Source organism: Mustela lutreola, chromosome 11, assembly GCF_030435805.1.
Source record: "Mustela lutreola isolate mMusLut2 chromosome 11, mMusLut2.pri, whole genome shotgun sequence".
In the NCBI taxonomy this organism is placed as follows: Eukaryota; Metazoa; Chordata; class Mammalia; order Carnivora; family Mustelidae; genus Mustela; species Mustela lutreola.
The window spans coordinates 48,907,405-48,926,040 of record NC_081300.1 but is presented as its reverse complement, the minus strand read 5'-3'; the positions used below and the strand labels follow the sequence as shown (position 1 = coordinate 48,926,040).

General features: G+C 41.7%; 1 protein-coding gene across 1 annotated transcript in view; it reads right to left on the bottom strand.

Annotated features, from left to right (window-relative positions):
- The window catches only part of ABHD3 (abhydrolase domain containing 3, phospholipase), a 43,162-nt gene extending 41,530 nt beyond the window's left edge, over nucleotides 1–1,632 (bottom strand). Inside the window, exons 1-2 of the mRNA XM_059139717.1 lie at nucleotides 1,321–1,632; nucleotides 625–788 (exon numbers count right to left, since the gene is read on the bottom strand). Coding sequence (XP_058995700.1) covers nucleotides 625–788; nucleotides 1,321–1,482 — 326 coding nt within the window. The 5' untranslated portion in view covers nucleotides 1,483–1,632. The remainder of the gene's footprint in view (nucleotides 1–624; nucleotides 789–1,320) is intronic.
- Nucleotides 1,633–18,636: the final 17,004 nt, after the last annotated feature.

The window sequence follows — 18,636 nt, the reverse complement described above, 5'->3', positions numbered from 1 at the left end:
AGGCAACAAAAGGAGCTCGAGAAAGACTAGATGACTCAGGGAAATTAGTATCAGACACTATCAAAATCTCCTGGTTACTGATAAATTCTGGACCATATCTTTAACACCTCAAGGATATTAGCATCAAGAACCCATTTGCTTATTAACATGAAGTCCTTTTATAGGAGTCCATCATGCAAAATCCAAATTAATTGGCATCATTCTCCAACCCATCCCCACTCCCAGCATCAGTGAATTGATACATATCGTCAAAGGATCCAGGTTCTCAGGATCCAGATGCACGCCAAACTGGAAAAAAGTAAACCTCAAACACTTCTCTAGAAATAAACCGGTTACACCAAGGCACGCGCGCGCACACACACAGAAACACATGCGCGCGCGCGGTGAAAGATAATACCTGAATATTTTCCTGTAACTGAGTGTGTTTTGCGGGGTGGGGGGACAAACCTTCCTTTTTCAATCCCCTTTCTTTTCTAAATGCTTACTGGCCAAAGGTTAAACAAGGACTGGGAGTATGCAAACAAAACAAAACAAAACACCACCCCCCCCCCCCAGAAACAAAACAAAACAAAACCAAAACCCCTGTGGTTTTGAAGACAGGACTGCAAATGGAAATATACTTACTTCCTGTACTGCACCGATGGCTTAGAAGTGATGAAAGGTCTCAGGAGTGTCTGTCCTCGACTCTCCCAGCACCAGACCGTCGGGTAGTACGTTTCTGTCACTACAGGGCAGTGGTTCTGGAGGAAGCGGCTGAAGCTCTCACCCCCCGTCACTAACTGGGGCTTCTGCAAGGAAAGCCAGTATTATAGTTAAGGGTCCAGAACAAAGTTTCCGCAAACCAGAAACGACTGACTGGCCCATCGCGCGCGCGCTCCCTCCGATTACATCTCCTTCAAGAAGCCTGACACAAAGAATTCGCAGTCACAACGGACTTAGTGATTTAACCAAACGCTTCGAGAGGAAAGCAAGAGTTAAGGGAGTCATTTTCAGAAGTGCTACAGCATTGCCAGGCTAGCGAATGGTGACGGGGCAGTACCCTGGCGCCTGGGTCAGCCGGGTCCTTGCTGCTGTCCGAGGACCCAGGCCGGACCCCCAGGGACGAGCACAAGAGCGAGCCCCCTTTCCCGCCCGCGCTCATAAGGGCGTCCATCAGATGCCCGGAAAGGGCAGCAACTTGGGAGCAGCAGCACTCTCGCCTCCAGGACGGCCCTTGCCAAACGCGCCTGCGGCGACAGTTCCAGCTTGGCCGGCTGCGGTCGCTCCCGGGAAAGCTCCCCGCGGCCCCCGCCCCCGCGCCCGCGCCAACCCCTGGCTCACCTTGGCGATGCTGCTCAGGTAATAACAGGCGTAAGCGACGCTGAAGCCCAGGATCAGGGATAAGCCCACTCCCGAGCCGAAGAACCCAACCCGGACTTGGTGCTCCAGGTAGAGGAAGAGCTCCCTGGAGAGCATCCGCAGGTCCATCGCTAAGCGCTGCATGGCCCTGCGGTGGGAGGCCAGTCGGCCAGCGAGCCACCGAAAGCGGCCGCGGCACCGCCGGGGACCCTGGACCAGAGCGTCTCTAGCCCGGCAGAGCGCAGCTTCCGCCAGCGGGCGCGGCCGAGCGGCCCCGGGAGGCGTAGCACCGCTGCTGGACGCCGCGGGCTCCGCCCCAGCTTCCCCGGAGCCGCCCCCACCGTCAGCCACTCAGGAACCTTCCAGAGGCGCGGATCCAAGCGCTGCCACAGTGGGGGCGGACCGGGTCTGCCGGTCAGGTTGCAGCTATCCTGGGTGACCCCCAAAGGTGGGCAGAGATCGATCGCAGACTTTGGAGAAGGAAATGGGCCTGGCAGTGCGCATTCCGGTCCCTGACCCGGCACCAGCTCCAGTGACCTTGACCGATTCCGCACGGCGGGGGGTTTCGTTTCACACTGTAAACTAGAGATTTAGGGTGGTTCGGGAAAAAAAAAATTGGGTGTGTGTGTGAATGCCAAATATTTGTCAATAGAATGCGCTACCTAGGGGGGAAAATCCTCCATCCCCCAGAAAGTTGTGTTTCCCCTGAACACTATCAAAAAAGAAAAGATCCTCTATAAACATTCAATAATGAGGCTATTCATACTTTAAATCTCTCTGAATCCTTTTAGTTCCTTAGGTATGCCTTAAATGAGAAGTGGTTACCAAAAATAAATAAGGAGATCAAGCAAACGAACGGGGATTCAAAAATTCTTAAAGCCTATTTTTGTTTCGTTTGTGCTTTGAACTTGAAGACTTACAGAAATCCACAGTTACTTAACGTAGGGACCAGAAACCATTTATGAAGTAGGTTTTCCTCGGCTTATTTATGGCAACACGACTAAACCGGAAGATAGAGGCATTTAAAATGGCTAGAAGATTTAACAGTATATTATTACGAACTCCTCCCACCTAGAGGTACCAAGAGTGGCAAGACTTAAATAGGCCAAAAGAAAAAGGTAAAGCCTGTAGAGACTATGAAAAATTTCACAGGATTGTAAATTAATCATAGAAATTAGTGATAGAAAAGTGGGATGGGCCAGAAGTGAGCAACATCCTTGGCCTTGATTTGGTCACTGTAACTTGATGGTTGCCAGCACCCAGAAAAATTTCGTTGCCTTCACTGAGCCTGTTTTTGTTTTTGTTTTTAACGTGTAGAATAATAATTTCTACTTTATAGAGTCTTTGGGATACCTAAATTAAATAAGGTACATACTCTTGCCCTAAGCATATGTAATTCTTTTTCACTCACTGGTTCTTGCATCTGAGCACACCCAGAAAACACAAATACACATGCTGGTTGCCATACTTGACAGTGTGCATGCAACATTCTTTATAATGCCTGCACCCACCTTCTGCCCTGCCTACCAATAAATACATATATATTTTATTTTGCTTTAGTGTAAGGTGAAAATACCATAAAATACTTCATTAGCATCATGATGTGTAGAAAGTTGCTGACCTGGGAGTAAACAACTCTGAACTCATCCACTAAACTTAAGCAAACTATTTACTCTTGTGGAGCCTCCGTTCTCTGTCTATAAAATAAGATGGAAGATGGAAGATATCAAACTCTCTTCCCTGTTAGAAGAACATTCACAAACTTCCTTAAGAACTATTCCAGTTTAGATGAGGAAATGAGAGTTCAGACCCTAACCTGACCACCAATAACTTCCTCTGCCTGGTGTATAGGCCTGTGTATATAATTCCTTCTCCTTGAGTGCAGATAGGACCAGCGACTTATTTCTAACTAATAGAATATAGTAGAAGTGATGAGATGTCGCCACTTCTGTGATTGCATTCTGTTACGTGACTCTAGCTCAGCAGAGTGGAGCTAAAAGGCTCTCCTGCCACCTTGAGGAAGCAAACAGCCATTTGAACTGTAGATGGAGAGGACCCCGTAACAGGGAACTAGTGGTGGCCTCCATGGGGGAGCCTCTAGGTGACATCCAACAAAAAGATAGGGTCTTTAGTCCTACAACTGCAAGGAAATGAATTCTGCCAACACCTTGAGTAAGCCTGGAAGCAGATTCTCCTTCAGTCAAGCCTCCAGATGAAAACACAGCCTGTCCAATATCTTAACTACCACCTTGCAAGACCTGGAGCAGAGCCCTAGTCGAGTTGTGCCTGGGGCCCCTGATCCAGGGCAATTGTCAGATAGCAAATGTGTTGCTTTAAGCTGCTAAATTTGTGGCGATTTGTTATGTAGCAATAGAAAACTAACAGAATATGTAAAAGTCCTACAAAAGCATTCAAATATTAATAAATATCAGTGGCTCATTTTTGTTACCAATGTACAGTTGATCCTTGAGTAACATGAGGCTTTAAGGCGACAACCTGTGCACAGTCAAAAATCTGTATAAGGTTTTTTTTTTTTTTTTTAGATTTTATTTTTTTGACAGATAGAGCATAAGCAAGGAAGAGTGGCAGAAAGAGGGAGAGGGAAAAGCAGGCTCTCCACTGAGCAGGGAGCCCCATGTGGGGCATGATCCCAGGACTCTGGGATCATGAGCCAAGCCGAAGGCAGCTTCTTAACTGACTGAGCCACACAGGTGCCTCTGTGTATAACTTCTGACTCCTCAAAAACTAACCTACTATTGATGGAAAGCCTTACTGATAACATAATTAATTAACATATATTTTGCTTATTATATGTATTGTATACTATATTCTTTTGTGTAGAGTTTTTAAAAAGATTTTATCTCTTTATTTGTGAGAGAGAGACAGAGATAGCTAGAGAGAGCACTAGTGTGGAGGCTCCCCACTGAGCAGGGAGCCCAATGCAGGGCTCCATCCCCAGGACCCTGGGATCATGACCTGAGTCGAAGGCAGACATTTAACCAACTGAGCACACAGGCACCCCCGCCTTGAGATTTTTAATTATTTTCTTTATACATCTCCTTAATTAATTGTAATTGTTTATTACTTAAACAAATTTTTTTTTAAAGATTTTGTTTATTTATTTGACAGAGATCACAAGCAGGCAGAGAGGCAGGCAGAGAGAGAGAGGAGGAAGCAGGCTCCCTGCGGAGCAGAGAGCCCGATGATGCGGGGCTTTATCCCAAGACCCTGGGATCATGACCCGAGCTGAAGGCAGAGGCTTTAACCCACTGAGACACTCCGGCGCCCTCATTTATTACTTTTTAAACAATAAAAAAAGTCATTTAAAAACATACAAAATTAGGGCGCCTGGGTGGCTCAGTGGGTTAAGCCGCTGCCTTCGGCTCAGGTCATGATCTCAGGGTCCTGGGATCGAGTCCCGCATCGGGCTCTCTGCTCGGCAGGGAGCCTGCTTCCTCCTCTCTCTCTCTCTGCCTGCCTCTCTGCCTACTCGTGATCTGTCTGTCAAATAAATAAATAAAATCTTTAAAAAAAAAAAACATACAAAATTAATTGTAAAGGAATAAATCATGTGAAAAGATATATAACTAAAATCAAGAAAGGCAAAATATTCTAAGATGAAATGGAAAACAAGTTTTAAATAAGAAAACATCTCAGGGTGCCTAGCTAGCTCAGATAGTTAAGTATCTGCCTTTGGCCTGGGTCATGATCACAGGCTCCTGGGATCGAGCCCCACATCAAGATCCCAGCTCAGTGGGGAGTCTGCTTCTCCCTCTGCCTCTGCCTCTCCCCTTGATTGTGTTCTCTCTCTCAAATGAATAAATAAAATCTTTAAAAGAAAAATAGGAACACATCTTTGCAAATTGTGTGTAATATGCCCTGATTTCTTTTATAGGGGAATGGAATTTAGAAACCAAGATATGGGCACTTGGTGCCCACTAAGCACTGATGTGTTCTTTGCTACTAGGATATCATTGTGTCTAGTTCATCTCAGTTGACTAAGCTAGGTAATATATCTATGTATACTAACCCATACTGACATACATCTACTTATATCTGTATCTATATCTATAGTTGTTTTTGTATCTATCCATCTGCATGTTTTTAAAGATTTTATTTATTTGAGAGAGAGAGTGTGCACAAGCAGAGAGGGAGATCAGGGGGATAGGGAGAAGCAGACTCCACGCTGAGCAGAGAGCCTGATGCGGGACTTGATCCCAGGACCCTGGGATCATGACCTGAGCCAAAGGCAGAAGCTTAACCGACTGAGCCACCCAGGCACACCTATCCACCTGTATTTACATTAAGCGAAGGAGGAGTTCAGAAAAAAGACGAGCTTTTTAATATCAACTCCCTGAGGGGTTTTAGGAGGAATTAAATCTCTTGATTAGTAATATTTCTGGGTTATTTCTCTTTAGTTTTTGGATAAAACAAAATTCTATCTGTAATATGAAATACCCTATACCATTAGCCTCCTCAATTCTATGGAAATCAGGCAGAGGACAGAATGGTTTATACTTACCAAGAATGCCAGAACTGAAAATCACAAAACACTTAATAAAATAAAAAATTTTAGATTACATTCAATTAAAAGAAATATTCTAGGGGCATCTGGGTTACTCAGTTGGTTAAGTGACTGCCTTCGGCTCAGGTCATGATTCTGGAGTCCCAGAATTGAGTCTGCATGGGGCTCCCTGCTCAGTGGAGAGTCCGCTTCTCCCCTTGACCCTCCCTCCTCTCATGCTCTCTCTCTCAAATAAATAAATAAAGTATAAAAAAAAAGGAAAAGAAAGAAAGAAATATAATAGTCCTGGGGAACCTGGTAGCTCAGTCAGGTAAGTGTCTGATTCTTGATTTGGGCTTAGATCATGATTTCAGGGTCATGGGATTGAGCTCCGCACTGGACTCTACCCTCAGCGTGGAGTCGGCTTGTCCTTCTCCCTCTGCTTCCCACCCCCACTCTCTCTTTCTCTCTTTTTCACACACTTAAAAAAATAAAATTGCAAAAAGAATTATTATAATTCTATATGGCTTGTTATGAAAATTGTGGATGTCACCAGATTATTGATAAGCCACTGTGACCCCCACTCCTCAGTTCTAATACTTGTCATTACACTAACTGTAGCTCTGTCTTTAGCACCAATTAGCCCTAACACTACAAAACCCAACTTTAGCACTAGCAATCTGATTTTGAACTGATAGATTTTTAGCGGGGAGGAGACTGTACCCTGGGAACTGAGGCCAGAGGCTTCAGGATGGAAAAAGGAATTTAAGTAAGAAAAGGCTCTAGTAACTGGCAGAAAGTCATGTTGGACAGGAGGAATATTCATGGGGGACCTGCAGTGGAGGCCTGGGGAAGGAAGAAAGTGGAGTTCTTGGGAGGCTTCAGAAGTGGTCAAGGGGGCAGATGAAATTGTGGTCCCCGGACCCCAGTCTCAGTCTGTACTGTTTAGATTTATTACTGGACTCTCTTTCTTCTTTTTAAGATTTTATTTATTTGTTTGAGAGAGAGAGCATGCACAAGCGGAGGGGGAGGGGCAGAGGGAGAGGGAGACACAGACTCCCCACTGAGCAGAGAGTCCAGGATCCCGGGATCCTGACCTGAGCTGAAGGCAGACGCCCAGCTGACTGAGCCACACAGATGCCCCTTATCAATGGAATCTTGAGCAAACATCTGCTTAAAGCTTCTCTCAAGGTTAATTTGTGTTTATTGGATTCAGGGAATGGCAGCCAAGTAGTAGCCATAATAGGGAGATAAATTAACTGGCTTCCTCCAAGGTAACTGAAGTCATTTGGGAATGCCTTAGGGTAGAGACAATTAATTTACAGACTAACCCAACTGGAGGAAAATAAAGTTGATGCTTCCACTTCCTCCTTACATATCTTTGTGTAAGATGGAACTACAGACAGAGAAAGAAACTATTGTGTAGAGTCCACTTGAAATGTTTGAAATCAGAATTATCTCCAAGCAGTTAGTAGACTTGAGTGAATCCAAGGGAGATTTCCTGGGTAGTCCTGATTTAATCAGGTGAAGCTTTTATTTATTTTATATTATTATTTTTAAAAATATTTTATTTATTTATTTGAAAGATAGACAGTGAGAGAGAGCATGAGAGGGGAGGAGGTGAGAGGGAGCAGATTCCCCATGGAGCAGGGAGCCTGATGTGGAACTAGATCCCAGGACTCTGGGATTATGACCTGAGCTGAAGGCAGTGGCTTAACCAACTGAGCCACTCACGTGCTCCTCAGGTGAAGCTTTTAAAAGAGAGTTCAGGAATTAGACATGGAAGAAGTCAGAGGCTCTTTCTTCTGCCGGCAGTTAAGAAGTAAGTTTCCATGTGTGAGTTCTACAGCTGCAAGAAAATGAATTCTCCATTTGAAGTTGGAAGAGGACCCTGAATGTCAGAGAAGACTGTAGATATAGCTTTGCGTGTATAGTGTTGAGAATAACACATAATAATATTATGTGGGTTATTCATAAATGCCCTGTATTATGTTGAGGAAATTCCTTTGGCTCCCAGTTTGTTCCAGGTTTTCATCATGGAAAGGTGGGAGATATTTTCAGATACTTTTTCTGTATTAAATGAGATGGTCATCAGGTTCCCCCCCACCCCCGTATTCTGGTAATGTGGTGTAGTACCTTGATTTTTACGTGTGGAAGCATCCTTGCATTCTGGAATAAATCCTAATCATCCAAGATGTATAACCCTCTTTCTGTACTGCTGGGTTAGGTTTGCTCGAATTTTGCTGAGGATTTTTTCCACTATATTCATAAGGAATGTTGCCTCTGTGCTGGTTTTGTCTGGCTTTGGTATCAGGGTAATGCTGGTGTCATAGAATGAGTTTAGAAGTTCTTCCTTTTATGTTTTGGAGGAGTTTGAGAAGCAATGGTATTAATTCTTTGAATATTTGGTAGAATTTACCAGTGAAGGCTTATGGTCCTAGGCTTTTTTAGGGGGAAGGTTTGGATTACTGATTCAATCTCTTATTGTTGGTCTGTTCAGTTTTACTGTTAGTTCTTTTTTTTTTTTTTTTTTAAGATTTTATTTATTTATTTGACAGAAGGAGATCGCAAGCAGGCAGAGAGGCAGGCAGAGAGAGAGAGAGAGAGAGAGAGAGAGAAGCAGGCTTCCTGCGGAGCAGAGAGCCCGATGCGGGGCTCGATCCCAGGACCCTGAGATCATGACCTGAGCCGAAGGCAGCAGCCCAAACCACTGAGCCACCCAGGCGCCCCTTACTGTTAGTTCTTAAGTCAGTGTTGATATTATGCATTTTTCTAGAAGTTTGTCTATTTTGGATTGCCTGGGTGGCTCAGTTGGTTAAGTGTCCCATTTTCTAAGCACCCCCACTGGTGCTCTCTCTCAAACAATGAAATCATTAAAAGAAAAAAAGCTTATCTATTTCATTTAATTATCTAATTTAGATTCATTTATATTATCTAATTGCTTACAATTAATTGCTCGCAGTATTCTTTTATAATCCTTTTTATTTCTCTGAGATGCACAGTAATGATCCCACTTCCAATCTGATTTTAGTTATATGCGGCTTCTGGTTTTTTAATCAGTCTAGTTTGTCCACGTTGTTGTTTCCAAAGAATCAACTTTTGGTTTCATTAATTCTATTGTTTTTCTAGTCTTTATTTATCACTGCTTTAATCTTTATTATTACCTTCTTTCTGCTTGCTTTGGGGTTAACTTGCTTTTCTTTTCTAGTTCCTTAAGTTGTTGAGTAAGGTTATTGATTTGGGATCTTCTTCTCCCTTTTTTTTTTTTTTTTAAGATCTTATTTATTTATTTAACAGAGAGAGAGAGAGATCACAAGCAGGCATAGAGACAGGGAAGCAGGCTCCCCGCTGAGTGGAGAGCCTGATGCGAGGCTCAATCCAAGGACCACGAGACCATGACCTGAGCCGAAGGCAGAGGCTTAACTCGCTGAGCCACAGAGACGCCCCTCTTCTTTAATATAAGCATTTTCAGCTATCAGTTTTGCTCTGAGAACTGCTTTCTCTGTATTCCATGAGTTTGTGTGTGTTTTGTTTGTTTTCATTCTTTTCAAATTATCTTCATATCTCTCTTTTGATTTCTTTTTTGACCCAGAAGCTGTTTAAGAGTGTGTTTCTTTGGGGCACCTGGGTGGTTCAGTTGGTTAAGCATCTGACTCTTGATTTTGACTCAGGTCATGATCTCAGGGTCGTGAGATTGAGCCCCACATTCAGGCTCCGCACTGGGTGAGGAGCCTGTGTGGGATTCTCTCTCTCCCTCCGACTCTCCACTCCCACCATCCCCAGCTCTTGCTCCTGCGCTCTTAAAAAAAGTGTGTTTTTTGTCTCCACGTATTTGTGAATTTTCCAAATTTCCTTCTTTTATTGATTTCTAGCTTCCTTTCATTGGGCCAGATAAGATACTTCATAGGATTTCAGTCTTTTAAAATTCATTGAGACTTGCTTTGTGGACTAGCTTATAGTCCGTCTTGGAGAAATTTCCATGTGCACTTGAGACGAATGTATTTTGTTATTGTTGGATGTGGTGTTCCATATATGTCCAATAGGTATGGTTGGTTTATAGTGTTGTTTGAATTTTCTGCTTCCCTGTAGATCTTCTGTGTGGTAGTTCTCTCCATAACTGAAACAGCTTATTGAAATCTTCAACTATTATTCTAGAACTATTTATTTCTCAATTCTGCCAGTTTTTGCCTCATATATTTTGGGGATTTGTTGTTAAGTGAATATATGTTTATAACTGTTATCTCTTCTTGATGGATTGAACTTCTTATCAATATATGCCTTTGCTTGTCTTTCTAATGATTTTTTACTTAAAGGTTGTCTTCTTTTAGTCTAGCTGCCCCATCTCTCCTTTGATTACTAGGTGCATGTTATAGTGGGTTGAATATGGACTGCAAAAAGATATGTCTAAGTCCTAACTCATACTTATTTGGAGATAGGGTCTTCGCTGCAGATGTAATTAAGTGAATGGTTCTGAGATGAGATCATCTTGGTCTTAGGCTGGGTCTTAAGTCCAATGACAGGCATCCTTAAGAGAAAGGAAAGGGATATTTGAGAGATGCACATAGAACCATATAAAGATGGAGGAGGGCATTGCAGTAATGTATTTATAAGCTACAGGATGCTTAAGGATGCCAGCAGCAACCAGAAGCTAGGAGACATGGGATGGATTCTCTTCAACCTCCAGAAGGAGATAACTTGGCCAACACCCTTATTTTGGATTTCTGGTCTCTACAACTACAAGAGAATAAATTTCCTTTGTTTTCAGCTACTTGGTTTGTGGTAATTTGTCTTAGGGAACTAATATACATGGAGTATATCTTTCCATCCTTTTACTTCCAACTTATTTGTATCTTTGATGCTAAAGTGAATCTCTTATAAACAGCATATAGTTAGATTTTTTGGCTTATTTTTATTTTTAAGATTTTATATATTTATTTGTCAGAGAGAGAGTGTGAGTATGCACAAGCAGAGGTAATGGCAGGCAGAGGGAAAAGCCAGCTCCCCACTGAGCAAGGAGCCAGATGTGGTCCTTGATCCTATGACCCTGGGATCATGACCTGAGCTAAAGACAAATGCTTAACAACTGAGCCATCCGACTCTCTCTCAGAAAGAGAAAGCACAAGTAGGGGCAGAGGGAGAGGGAGAAGCAGATTCCCTGCTAAGCAGGGAGCCCGATACTGGACTGGATCCCAGGACCCTGAGATCATGACCTGAGCCAAAGGCAGATGCTTAACCAACTGAGCCACCCAGGTGTCCCAGATAATACATTTTTAAAAATCTATAAATAAATACATATTTATGTGGTAAATATGTGTGGTATTTTGTGATACATATCATATATGATAGATTGCATATAACAAAATTTGTTAATTTAACCATTACATTTACACTTAAGTGTAAAATTCAGTGACATTAATCTCATTCACAATGTTGTATAACCATTGTTGCTTTTATTTCAAAACTTTTTTTATTACCCCAAACAGAAACTCTGTGATACTTAAACAATAACTCCTCATTGCCCTTCCACCAGGTCCCATGGTAATCTCTAATTTACTTGCTGTCTCTATGAATTTGACTAGTACAGGTACCTAATGTAAGTGGACCCATACAACATTTATCCTTTACTGTCTGGCGTATTTCATGTATAATGCCTTCAAGTTTCATCCCATGTTCTAGCATCAGAACCTCATTTCTTTTTAAGGCAAAATAATATTCCATTGTGTATATATACACATTTTGTTTATACAGTCATTGATTGATGAACACATGTTGTTTCCAACTTTTGAGTGTTGTAATACTGCAGTGAACATTGTCATATTAATGTCTATTTGAGTACCTACTTTCAATTTCTTTCTATTTTTATTTGAGTATAGTTGACACACAATGTTAACATGAGTTTCAGGTACACAACATAGGGATTTGACAAGTTTATACCTTATGCTATGCTCGCCACAAATGTGGCTGCTGTCTGTCCCCATACAACAGTATTATAATATCATTGACTATATTCATTATGCTGTGCCTTTTCTTCATGTAACTTATTCATTCTGTAACTGGAAGCCTGTATCTCCCACTCCCCTTCACCCATCTTTCCCAACTCTGTACCCCCCCAACAATTCTTTTGGGTATATATACAGGAGGGGAATTGCTGGATTAAATTGCAATTCTTGTTTTTATTGTGGCAAGACATAACATTAAATTTATCTTTTTGACTCTTTTTAAGTGTGCCTTTCAGTGGCATTAACTGTGTTCACATGAGTATGCAATCATCACCAACATCCATCTCTAGAACTTTTTCATCTTCTTGATAGAATATTTCAGTGAAATGTTGTAAATGTGATAGATCCTGGAAGTAAAGATGTTATAGATTAGAGAAAGTTTGTACAGTTTGGCACTAGGAATTATAACTGGACTCTGCCAATTCACCTCTTTCTCTGTGATGGGATGCCTGGGAGCACTCACAAAGGTTCATGGTAACATGAGGAATTGCTGAAATTTATATGTTGAGTGTTTGACCACATGCCAACAGGAAGGGAAAAATTGCTCTATAAAGTCTTCTTGGGAAAAAAACCCCAAATCTTTCTTAAGAGTTTATTTTTTTGCATTATTCAAGTTCTTATTGTTGGTGAATCTAATTTGGAAGGACAAGGCAAAGAAGTGTTGTTTGTTGTTTGGGATCTGAGGTGCTGGTACAAATTGGTGGGAATTATGCAAGTTTGTCATAGCTCCAAGACAGATCCCGACAGGCCAGGGGTGTAAGGCGGTTGATATGTCCCTACTTTTGTTCAGAGTGCCTTTAAGAACCAGCTTGTCACACAGGTCCAAGATTATGGCTCCTAATATGCTTGCATTTCTGATAAGTTCGGCCACAGATGTGTTTGCTGTGACTCCTCTGACACCAACTCTTGGTACTTCTCAAAACTAGGCATGTAGGATATATTTTAAAAATGAACAAAGAACCATTATATGTATATGTACAAAATTTATTAAATTCCTCTGTCTTATACATTAAACAACCAAGGACCAGAAAATTTAGGTGATTTGCTAAAGCTCACAGAGCTAGTAAGCCTCAGTGTTAAGCTAAAACTAAAGTTTCCTGACTTCCTCATTTCATTCTATCCCATTGTTTCTAGTCAAAAGGCTGACGTGACCTAAACTATCAGATGATTTCCTCTAAATCTGTTTCAGAATTCAAGCAATTCTATGTTCCAACATAATCATTAGTATTCATTTTCCAAAACATTTTTTTCCTTGACATTTATTTGCTTTCTTTGGCACTGGTATCCTTGCTTCTACTCTTAGACTGTGTGCTTTGGGTACAGCTGACACCACACCGAACTTAGGAGTGGCATGGGGGCACCTGTGTGGCTCAGTGGCGGGTGTTGATTCTTGGTTTTTGCTCAGATTGTGATTTCTGCATTGGGAGATGGAGCTCTGTGTTGGGCTCTGTGCTCAGCGTAGTCTCCTTTCCCTCTCTGCTCCTTCCCCCACTTATGCTCTCTCTCTAAGATAAATAAATAAATAAAATTACCCAAAAAAGTGACATGAAACCTAGGCCTATCATGACCTCAGAGTTTGAGTCAAGGCTAGGTACATGATTTGTTCAGTCATTGTGTCACAAGGAGACTTTTGCTGAGACTGTTAGGAGGGAGTAGGGGACTTCTTTATGCTAGAACTTCTAGCAGTAAGGGGAATGAAGCCAGGAGTTGGTAACTACAAAGGAAGCCAAGAAAAGGAAAGAGAAATGGGAACTGGAAAAAAACTGAATCATGAAAGTGTTGTTTGAGCTCGTAAGTCAGTACACATTTTCATCTAGAGCTTTTGTTTTTTTCATGTATATGATCTAATAGATTTCTCCTTTTGGTTAAGCTCATTTGAGTTGAGGTTTTATTTGTTTTGGAAAAAATAATTTTATTTATTTATTTTTAAAGATTTATTTATTTATCTATTTATTTAAGACAGAGAGGGTCTACAAGCAGGGAGGAAAATCAGAGGGAGAGAGAGAAGCAGACTCTCTGCTGAGCAGGGAAGCTGATGTGGGGCTCAATCTCAGGACCCTGAGATCATGACCTGAGTCAAAGGCAGACACCTAACCAACTGAGCCACCCAGGTACCCCAGAAGAAAATAATTTTAGAAAGGGAGAGTATCACTAGAGGGTGATCACTAAAGAGTAAATTTGTTAAGTAATATAACTAATTATGAGTCAGGAATTTGAATTAGGACTGTTGTCAACTTCAGGTAACAAAAATAACTAAACGAGAAGGATATTATTTCATATGAAAGAAGTGTAGAAGCAGAAAAGCAAGTGTCAGGGTTGGTTAACTCATGCAGTATCATTGAGGACCCAAAATCCCTTCTATGGAAAATTTGGGGCATAGATTGGGAAAAAATGGGACTCAGACTTAGAATGAAGGCATTTGGGTGGATTCAGATAAATCTGAGAAACTTGAATCTCCATGTTCCCCTTAGATTTCCTTTCCTTCTTTCTTTCCTCCTTCCTTCCTTCCACCCATCCATCCTTCCTTCCTTTCTTCTTATTTTTTTTTTTTACTTTTAAAAAAATTTTATTTATTTATTTGTCAGAGATATATAGAGAAGGGGAGAGAGAGAGTACAAACATGGGGAGCAGCAGGCAGAGGGAGAAGCTGGCTCTGTGTTGAGCAAGGAGCCTGATGCAGAACTTGATCCCAGGACTCTGGGATCATGACCTGAGCCGAAGGCAGATGCTTAACTGATGGAGCCACCGAGGTGTCTCTCTTCTTATTTTAAGATAGTTTAAGACCATATAAGTTGCAAAAATTGTACAGAGTACCTGTGTACCCTTTGCCTAGTTTCCTCCAATGATAACCATTGGAAGTGAAAAATAAGTTAACATTGGTACAATATTACTAACTCAGATATAGACCTCCTTCAGATTCTGCCAGTTTTTATAGGCTCTCCTTTCTTGGTGGATGTACAGTCCTATGAAATTTTATCATATGTGTGGATTTGAGTAACTCATCATAATCAGGGTTCAGAACCTTTCCATAAGCACAAGCAAACTCTTCCATTAGTCACTAATAATCATGGCCTTCCCTCAGTTCTACCCCTGACAACCACTGATTATGTTTTCTAGCAGTATAATGTGGTCGCTTGAAGAATGTTATATAAATGGAATTATATACTATGTAACCCTTCGAGATCTATACAGTGTGTTGTGTGCATTAAGTTTGTTCTTTTTTATGGAAGAGTAGTATTCATTCTCCTGCGACTTCTTTGCCAACCCAAACATTCCTCCTTGTTTCTGAGGAGACTAGCCTCTCCTTGAGTGAAGACACTATGATGAATCATCACTTCCTTGTCTGACCTGGGAGAAGATAGATTATTACCACGGGCCCCACCCATTGCAATAATTTAGAAATTTATTGTACTGGACTGAGATGATCAACATGGGAACACTTACCAGAGTTTTCAGATACAATGTGTAGCTGGAGCACCAGTTTGCTTGAGAAAACTAGACTTAACGGTGGCTTACTTTCAGTAGGTTGAGATGTCAGAGCTTCCCTGGTATAATTTCAAGGAAGGAACCCCAAAACTTCAGGAGCGGGAAAGTTATCCTAGAGGACATTCTTCATTAAGATAATGAGAACTGCGCAGATGGGGGGGGGGGGAATCACCAGCATCTTTAAAGAGCTCATTGACAGCTGCTCTCTGCCTCTCAGGGATGATGGTGGGAGATTTCACCACTGAAATGGGTTCCTTGATTTTATGCCAGAAGAGCAGAGGCCAGTTATCAATGCCTAATGATTAGAGGCTAGGTGAATGCGGTTACTAAATAGGGCAATAGGACCAGAGTGAAAATCAGAATGTGGTAATTTACATAGGTCTTTGGTGGTGGCAATTAATCATGGTGAATTAAATAGATAGGCACCTTACTTAAGTACTTCTTAATCTATACAATCAGAAAAACTCTAGTTGACAGAGACCTGACTTGAGTTACCACATAAGCCATGGCCTTTTATCCAGTGTATGAATGTGAGCCGTTTCACAGGACCTTGAATGAAGAGGAGGTGGGTCCTCAGGCACAGCCATAACTTTATCCTATAATTCTTCCTTCCTCCTTTTTTTTTCTCCACAAAAAGAACCAGCTACCATTTTCCAGAGTTAAGGGGCATGAGGGAAAGGGATGTTTCCCTTTTAGAAGTTCCTGTGTATCAGCTATGAGTTTGCAATCCCTGTGGGCACTCAAGTATTAAAATCCATCAGTCAGAGTGGTGGTCATGATCCTAACGTGGTTAATCCAGTTTGGACGCTAGTACATTGTATGATTTCTGAATGAGTATTTGGAGTAGATCAATCTGGCAATTGGAGGAATATGCGTATTGGCTCCCTTATCTACCCAGTGGAAACAATAGTAAAAAGTCTTTTTTTTTTTTTTAAGATTTTATTTATTTATTTGTCATAGAGAGAGAAGCGAGAGCAAGCACAGGCAGACAGAGTGGCAGGCAGAGGCAGAGGGAGAAGGAGAAGCAGGCTCCCTGCCAAGCAAGGAGCCCGATGTGGGACTCGATCCCAGGACGCTGGGATCATGACCTGAGCCGAAGGCAGCCGCTTAACCAACTGAGCCACCCAGGCGTCCCAATAGTAAAAAGTCTTAATGGAAGTTCTGTGATTGCCTGTTCTTTTTTTTTTTTTTTTTTTTTTTTTTTTTTTTTTTTTTAAAGATTTTATTTATTTATTTGACAGAGAGAAATCATAAGTAGACGGAGAGGCAGGCAGAGAGAGAGAGAGGGAAGCAGGCTCCCTGCTGAGCAGAGAGCCCGATGCGGGACTTGATCCCAGGACCCTGAGATCATGACCTGAGCCGAAGGCAGCGGCTTAACCCACTGAGCCACCCAGGTGCCCCTGTGATTGCCTGTTCTTACTGCAACAATAAATCAAAAGCATTAACCACATTCCTGGAGGGACTGCAGAGATTGGAGTCACTATCAAGGACTTGAATGAAGATAATGATTCCTATCACTTCCCTAGTTAACCTGCTATTGAACCCAGAAAGGAAGATGGCTCTTGTGTATTATTGTAAATTTTATCAGGTAGTGACTAAATTATAGCTGTTTGATATGTGTCCTCAAACATTATTTATTTATTTATTTAAAATGTGGCCTTGTAAATGGAGTATATCAACACACAGCTTCTGCTTTTGCAGCTGTTGACCTGGCAAGGGCTTTTTTAAAATCAGTAACACTGGACAAGTAGCCTCACAGATATATTGCTCTCACCTAGCTGTGATAGCAGTCTTCCCTTGGGAAGACTACGTACTGTTCTCTGTCATAATCTAGGTTACCGAGGCTCCATTACAGTTACGACTTTGTACTGATTTGACTTGGGCTAGAAGTGTCAAGAAGCCTAGATGCAGTAGTATGACCCATGCATACCAGGGAGTGGGAGATATTCTTCAAGAAAATTTAGGTCTTACCACTTTAGTGACGTTGCCAGGAATCCAGTAGCAATGGAGCATATCAGACTATCCTTTCTAAAATATGAGGCATGGGGTGCCTGGGTTGCTCAGTGGGTTAAGCCTCTACCTTCGGTTCAGGTCATGATCTCAGGGTCATGGGATTGAGTCCCACATCGGGCTCTTTGCTCAGCAGGGAGCCTGCTTCCTCCTCTCTCTCTCTGCCTGCTTCTCTGACTACTTATCTCTGTCAAATAAGTAAATAAAATCTTTAAAAAAAAATAAAAGATGAGGCAAATTGCTGTAAATTGTACTGTTAGTTGCTAAGGAAGAAATAAAATGCTTAGGCCTTCCTTTTTGGATTTTACAGGCAAGATATATCACATTTGTATTGCTCTGTCCCATAAACCACTTTTGAGTAGGTCCCAAAGCAAGGAGATATTCTGCAGTAGGCCTGGGCTCAGGTCAGGCTTGTCTGCCTTGTGGGCCACATAACTCAGGACAGGCAATGTTGTCAATATCTGTGACATGTGGAGATACTATATGCATCCTGTCAAATGCCAAAAGCAGAAGCCCAGTGCAGAACTCTAGGATTTTAGAGCAAAATTATGTCCTTTTCTGTCAATACATATTTTCCTTTCCAAAAATAGCTCCTGTTCGCTCCTGAATTATGATTGAAAAATGCCTGACCATGGAATACCAAGTGATACATGCTTTGAACAGGTGATCTGTATATAGTATTCCCATAGTCAGAATTGATAGATTTAGGAATCAAGGGGTTGACACGGCTCTTTTCACTATTATAGTATTCTCCATCCTGAGAACTGGTTTTGATTTCTGTCTTTACAACTTTATATTTTACTGGTTTCACGAATGTATTTCCCAAGTGAGAAACGTTTCCACCAGCCATATAATAATAATTCCACTGAATTGGACACTGGGACTGCCATTTGAACATTTTAGATTCCTCAAGCCATTGAACCAATAGGCAAAGAAAAGAGTTACTGTATCCATTGGGTGATTGGTCCCAATTATTACATGGAAATGGGATTTCTGATACAGAAAATGTTAAGAAAGGACCATGTTTGGAATCTAGAGATTCTCTGGGCCCCATTTTAGTATTATTATTTCATGTTCTAGTAAAATTTAATGGTAGACTACATGTACTAGTTAGGGTTCCGCAGAAAAATAAAACCCACAGCATGTGCATGTGTGTAAAGGGATTTATTATAAGGATTTGGTGCACACAATTATGGGGAAGTCCTGAGATCTCCAGTTGGGAAGCTGAAGACCCGAGAGAAGTGATGTGTAAGTTTGAGTCCTAAGGTCTGAAAACCTGGAGAACCCATGATACAAGTT